The 7,178-nt window shown below is 48.4% G+C and overlaps 1 protein-coding gene across 6 annotated transcripts in view; it reads left to right on the plus strand.

The window, feature by feature from the left end:
* The window catches only part of FCHSD2 (FCH and double SH3 domains 2), a 145,944-nt gene extending 139,191 nt beyond the window's left edge, over positions 1-6,753 (plus strand). For 3 of the 6 annotated variants that reach the window (XM_083436399.1, XM_083436397.1, XM_083436401.1), the window contains exons 19-20: positions 1,408-1,493; positions 3,709-6,753. In XM_083436399.1, the coding sequence (XP_083292525.1) occupies positions 1,408-1,493; positions 3,709-3,789 (167 nt within the window). In that variant the 3' untranslated portion in view covers positions 3,790-6,753. Of the gene's footprint in view, positions 1-1,401; positions 1,538-3,708 lie in introns of those variants that run through there. The other 3 variants (XM_083436398.1, XM_083436396.1, XM_083436400.1) reach the window with 2 other exon arrangements.
* Positions 6,754-7,178: the final 425 nt, after the last annotated feature.

The raw sequence follows: 7,178 nt of genomic DNA on the forward strand, positions 1-7,178 counted from the left end.
CCTTCTGACTTTTCAAAGTCCTGCAATCAGTCATTTACACAGTATAATGCTATGCACCAGGAGCTGGGGGGGCAGCTGCGGTGGATAACCAGAAAATAAACTCTCAGAATGTTAAATTTTGTTTGGTTTTTTTAAAAAATAATATTTATTACTTTTTGAACAATTTAAACACTACAAAACAAAACAAAAACAAAAAAGAGCAATACAATACAACACAAAGACACTACATAACACTAACACATTAAACTAACAAAACCAAACAAAAACAATTTAAAACAATCAAACAATTTCAATATCTTATCTTTCATTCACTTATTTCACTGACCTCCTCACACCTCCCTTTTCGTATTCCACTTCTATCAATTATTTCAGCAATTCCTTTCCATCTTCCTCTGTTTTCTGTCCTATAATTATCTTATCACATTCTAACCTTACCTTACCTATAATATTCTATTAATCTATTTATACTTAAATCCTTATAACATTTCTACTAAAGCCATATAACTTCATTCCACCAATCTTTTAACATTCATTAATTTTGCAGTATTTCTGTAAATAATCTTTAAACTTTTTCCAGTCTTCTTCCACCGACTCTTCTCCCTGGTCTCGGATTCAGAATGTTAAATTTTGAATGAGGTGTTGTTCTCTTATGTGGCCACACAGAAAACACACATCCCTGAAGTTCGTGAATCTCCATTGCAAAAGAAAAAAGTCTCCCCAAAATTAATGTTCTTACGCAAGGCTTGAAATCCTAAAGTTCTCCACTCAGCTTATGTCAGAGGTGCAGCCTATGTGACCGATTTCGTCTAGAAGCAAATATTGTCAGGGACTGGCTGGATGAGGAGGAATGGTGGAAGAAGAGGAAGGCTCAGAGCCCAGGGAGTGGTGGTGGTTGGGACGCTGAAGACAGGTCAGAGTTTGAAGGGAGGGGGCAGAATGGTTGGATGCTGAACAAGCAACAGGCTGGAGTGAGAGAGAGGAAGAAGAGGCAGAAAGCACTGCAGACGCAGGACAGGCAGCTGAGGAGGAGGTGGGGGCTGAGGCTGCAACAGATTCACAAGAGCCGGCCAGTCCTACTGTATTTGGCTCCCTCTACAAGGGCACAGAGTGCTTTGTGTGAAGCAGAGCAAAGACAACCGAGTCCCTTCCCAGCAGAGTTTAAGACTGCTGGGAAAACAGCCGGACGGGGAGGTGACTAAGGGGGAAGTGGGAGGCACAGGTCGTCAGTTCTGGCAACTGCTTTACAGGAGCCAGTCTTGCCCGTAGCTTTATCTGTTCGTATTCTGTTTCCTTGAATGAAGGATCGGCTTTACTGCTCGTCTCTGTGCTGACCTGCAGCTGCACCAGTCCTGACATACCTTTGTTTTTGTTTTGTTTCTCTCCCCACCCCACCCCCACCAATTTCAGAAAACAGCTACCCTGCAAACTCTCCTGGATTCTCTCAGCCACCACGACCTCTTCCCGAAAGCACTTCGTATGGCAAACTGAGACCAGTAAGTTTTCCAAACGCACCGCAGAGCTATAGAAATTGAGTGTTGTTGCTTTGACTCTCGTGGGGTAAAGTCAACAGCTTAACTGCACTGGGTTCAAACACAAACTGGATTAGAAACAGTCTGCTGCATGCTGCACCTTTGGGTAGAACTTTGTCATTACATTTCATTGGTGGCCAGCCTGAGATATGGTTGTCATGGGCAGTGGCATAGCGTGGGTTGTCAGCACCCGGGGCAAGGCAAGTAATTTGCGCCCCCTAACCCGTGGATTTGCGCCCCCTAACCCGTGGATTTGCGCCCCCTAACCCTAACTCCCAGATGTTGCGCCCGGTGCGGCCGGCCCCCCCCTGCACCCCCCACGCTACGCCACTGTTCATGGGTAGCCGAGTCTTCTTGGATAAGAGGCTTGTAAACTTGGTTGTAGCACCCATTCTCCTCTGTTCCTCTACTTCCTGCTCCCCAGTACAGTAGGCCAAAGAAAAAGGTTGCCCTGAGCAATGCCAGCAGCCATGGTGGTGGCAGCAAAAGCGGTGGCCAGCATTGGCACACAGTCCTGGCAACGAGGATGCGGTCTCAGAGACAGAAGATGCCAGGCTAATTGTCGTGGTGCCAGTGGTGCAGTCCTGTGACTCCGTGGGGCTCAGGAACCTTGCAAGATTTTTGAGTGCTGGCAGGGAGCATGTGCAGGAAGTGGTATATAATGACAGGACCATGTTCTTCCTGCCCCCCTCCCCCATCAAGGCTGTGCTGGAGCAGTCAAGCAGATCCCAGGGGCGAGGGTAGAAGAGGAGTTTGGTGGTGGATCACTCTCTTTCCACGATGCGATGCTGAAGGCGTCCATCTTTCACACCCAAAATGTGGAAGACCTTAGATGCATGAAGAACCTAAGAAGAGCCACGCTAAGTCAGACCACAGATCTAGCTAGCCCAGTACGCTCTTTCCAACAGGGGTTGGCTGCCTGCTTGCATAGAAACCCAGCAGGGACATGGGTGGCGCTGTGGGTTAAATCACAGAGCCTAGGGCTTGCTGATCAGAAGGTTGGCGGTTCGAATCCCCGCGACGGGGTGAGCTCCCGTTGCTCGGTCCCAGCTCCTGCCAACCTAGCATTTCAAAAGCACAAAGTGCAAGTAGATAAAGAGGTACTGCTCCAGCAGGAAGGTAAACGGCGTTTCCGTGCGCTGCTCTGGCTTGCCAGAAGAGGCTTAGTCAGGCTGGCCACATGACCCGGAAGCTGTACGCCGGCTCCCTCGGCCAATAAAGCGAGATGAGCGCTGCAACCTCAGAGTCGGTCATGACTGGACCTAATGGTCAGGGGCCACTTTACCTTAAGGCGTAGCAGTAGTAGTCCTGTTGCTATGGCCGCAGCATCTCATGTTCAGAAGCAGAGTGAATAGATGGAGGCTCCGTTTAGCTCTCCCGGCACGATAGGCAAAGCATCTCGTAACTTTACCCTTGATTTGTGGCACCCTTTGCCACCGCTGCTGTAAATAAGGAAGTGCACCTCCAGCAAAATAGGGAGATAGGCACCAAGATCTTTGCTGAGCACCCAAACCAGCAGCAGCTTGTGGTGGAGGGAGCTATTGATGGCTACTAGCCGTGATGGCTGGGCTCTGCCTCCGCAATTGGAGGCAGCGATGCTTCTGAATACAAGTTGCTGGAAACCGCAGGAGGGGAGAAGAGAGCTCTTGCGCTGGCCTTCTTGCAAGTTTTCCACAGGCACCTGGTCGGCCACTGGGAGAGCAGGATGCTGGTCTAGGTGGGCCATAACACCGGTCCTGAAAGACCTACATTGGCTCCCAGTACGTTTCCGAGCACAATTCAAAGTGTCGGTGTTGACCTTTAAAGCCCTAAACGGCCTCGGTCCAGCATACCTGAAGGAGCGTCTCCACCCCCATCGTTCTGCCCGGACACTGAGGTCCAGCTCTGAGGGCCTTCTGGTGGTTGCCTCCCTGCGAGAAGCAACGCTGCAGGAAACCAGGCAGAGGGCCTTCTCGGTGGTGGCACCCGCCCTGTGGAACGCCCTCCCATCAGATGTCAAAGAGATAAAAAACTACCTGACATTTAGAAAACATTTGAAGGCAGCCCTGTTTAGGGAAGTTTTTAATGTGTGACACTCTGATGTATTTTTAATCTTTGTTGGAAGCTGCCCAGAGTGGCTGGGACCATGGTTGGCTCTGTGCTCAGGTTGGTTTCTCATGCTCGGTTTTGACTGTTTCAGGTGCGAGCTGCCCCTCCCCCTCCCACGCAGCATCGCAGGCCGACAGAGAAGATTGAGGATGTTGAAATCACCTTGGTGTGACCAGCGGGGACGAATTGCGCAGTAGTGCTACAATCAAGGCCGAATGTTGGCGATGTTTGGTCAGCTCTCATTCTTGGGCACCTTTGCATGATGATGATGACGATGATGATGGAAGAGACTTTTTTTTAAAGACTTGAGGAGAAGCGGGAGGATTCTCCGGGGCCATTGACGTGGCGGTGGCCCCTTCTTCCCACGGTCATTAATATTTTGTGCCTTTTAATTTGTTGCTGTTTGGTTCCACTTTATATATCTGCCATCCTTACTCCTTTAGCACAAAAAGCAAGCAGAGGAACGCCTTTGCAGCTGAAAAGCTGGCCGTCTCAGTTTCCGGCGGAGGCTTCTGGGACCTCCCCTTTCCGTGTCGCTTGCAGCCGGTCTACAGATCGCAGCTTCCCTTGCGGAAACAGTTCTGCAGGTTGACTCTTCCCCGTAACTGCTGCAGCGTGTAGCACCAAGAGTTAAGGTCCCCTTCCTCGTCGCATCAGACACCTTAAGACCTCTTGACGAGGGAAATGGGGGGCGATTTTTAGCGGTGCTTGCAGGCTGCGGCAGGAGCGGAAAGTCGCCGCAGGAATATGTTTCTGCAAGGCGGTAGCAGGGCATGTAGGCCATCCCATAGTCTTGCATACATAAACCATGTGCATTAGTACAGTATATTACTGTTGCCATAGGAATGTGTCAAAAAAAATAATTCTTTTTCCTATTCAAGTAGCGTTACTTATCTGATTAGATTTATTAATCAGAATGTATGGGATAGAGGAGGGGAAGCACACAAGTGTAAGTTAAAAGAGGGGCTGGTTCCTCTCTCTTTCTCTCCCCTGCCCCGAACAAAAGATGAAACAGACAAAAAACCCCAATCCTACAACTAAAGAAAAGCACTGCAGACCCTATAGGGGTGAATTACTTCTGCGCGCACCTCTTTTCGTAATTAACCGCGAAACCTGAGCGCTGAACGTTCCTTTTGTATTGATATTTATGCGGTGCGTTTAGTAATAGAGTATCTACTACTACAGAAATGCTGACTTAGTAGCAACGACATGTTTTTCTTAGGGTAAAACTGAATAAGCAGGATTCTCACCTTAGAGCTGGAACTAGCTGTTCATTTCCTCTTTGAGAGGGTTTCCCCCACCCACCCAAACCCACCAACCTCCCCTCCTTTCGTACTTCGTACTCTCCTGGCCCCGGTCCTTGCCGTGTATTTTCCTCTCTTGACATTAGCAGTATCTTTTGGACACTGGAACATCCGGCTAGAGTGAAGAAGTTTTAAGTGTTTAGAATATTGACGTGTGGTGTCTAGCTTTAGCTTTGGGTAGTGCTAGCTCAGAACGCCGCGCCAAGCCCAACGGCCAGCCTCTGACCCAGGGGGCAGCGGCGACGTCGGCTGGAGACGGACAGTCCTTTGATTTCTCCTCCTCACCCCCAACGGCGTTGAAAGAGGCCCGGCGCCGCCATTGCCGCCTGCAGCACTCGTTTTGCTTGTCCAGCTATCGCCTCTGTTCCAAAAGGCTTTCGAATGATCTCCCCACCCCCAGCCAGCTCTGCAAAAAATCTGAAAAACCTGCTTGGCAGAGGAAATGGCAGCGGGTCAAAAGAAATCGAAAACAAGGCCTCCGTCTTGCCGCTCGCTCTCTCCCCCCCCCCCCGCACTTGGGACTAGGGGCAGGGAAATGGCGACCATGCCCTCCCCAAATCAAGCTCAAAAAGCCATCTCTGGGGTCTTGCCATCACCGTCGCCCCACTTTTGAGGGCGGAGAGCGGAAAGTAGATGTTCTCGGGGGGGGGGGGCGCAGCGTAGAAGCCGCTTCCAAACCCCGGATTCTCTGAGCGAAAGGCGCTTGCGACTTACAAGACAGGCGGTCGTTTTGTAGTTGAATAACAGTCAAATAAGGGGGAGGAAAAGTTTTTCGGGTGGAATTAGTCTCTGAGGGGCAATACTCGAGGGAAAAGGAAGAAGGGGCGACCATTTGAATCAAGTTCCGTCCCAAGTCGTTTCCAACCAAAGGGCTGGAATATATATTTTTTTAAAAAAACCACCTACAGAAATGTTCTAGGAGCTGAAAGGTCAGTCCTGTCGAAAGAGCTCTTGTATGTTCGTTCTCCAGCCGACCCTCCCGGCCCCCTGCAAAGCGAGTAAAACCTAGAATCCGTTTCCGCACTTTGTTGCCTAATGGAGTACATCTTCCTTTTTTTTCTTCTTTTTTAATTCCGTGGCTGCATTTCGTGAAACCGTTTGACGAGATTTTTCATCTTAAAACTTTGCACAAATAATCTTGGCTGGGTCTCTGGACATATGACTGTTTTTGCCAATTTTTTATTTCCCTTTCGTTTGGTTGGCCTGAGCAAGGGAAGAGCTGCTTGAAGCCTAATAGCGGCTTCGGCGGCAATTGCCAAGTATCTGGCAGCTTTCCTGTGAAGAAATTTTTTGGGGGGAGTGGGTGGGGGGGTTGCGGGGGGGGGTGCTAATTCTGTCCTGTTGATCTGTTTGAGGTCTTTTAAAAAAAAATGTTTATCAAACTTATTCTTAAGTTTTTTTAAAAAAACAACAACACAAATCCATTTTTTTAAAAGAGCTGTACTGCATACATTTTAAAATGCTTCATGAAAAACGTTGCCAATAATATCAACATGTTCCATTTGGTTGGCCAGTCTCCCGCATATTTTTTTGTGTGTGTTACCCAGACTCTCAAAATTCAGAAAGTGTTATTTAAAAAATAAAAAAAAAATCTTCTTAGTTATATTTTAAAAATATTTTCTGTAAGAGCTGCTAATTTTTATTTAAAAAATAAAAGTTGTAAAAATACACCTCCTTTTTAAACTTCATACAGGGCATGCAATAGAACATATCACTGTGTACACCGACAGTACACTTGAAAGCAGAACTTTGAATGCTTTCTTTATATTGGCTGTAAAACTTTGTATTTATTATGTATAAAATGTTGAATAATAAAAAGTGGCTTTAAATCATGGGGTGTGGCTTAGTGCATATTGAATGCTGAGGCATTGCCTTTCATCAAGCTTGAACAAGTGGGGCACTTTTATAAAGGGATTTAGGGTGGTGCTGTGGGTTAAACCACAGAGCCTAGGACTTGCTAATCAGAAGGTCGGCGGTTCAAATCCCTGCGATGGGGTGAGCTCCCGTTGCTCGATCCCTGCTCCTGCCAACCTAGCAGTTCGAAAGCACGTCAAAGTGCAAGTAGATAAATAGGTACCGCTCCGGTGGGAAGGCAAACGGTGTTTCCATGCACTGCTCTGGTCCGCCAGAAGCGGCTTAGTCCTGCTGGCCACATGACCCGGAAGCTGTACGCCGGCTCCCTCGGCCAATAAAGCAAGATGAGCGCCGCAACCCCAGAGTCAGCCACAGCTGGACCTAATGGTCAGGGGTCCCTTAA

This window comes from Podarcis tiliguerta (assembly GCF_965153285.1).
Source record: "Podarcis tiliguerta genome assembly, chromosome: 4".
In the NCBI taxonomy this organism is placed as follows: Eukaryota; Metazoa; Chordata; class Lepidosauria; order Squamata; family Lacertidae; genus Podarcis; species Podarcis tiliguerta.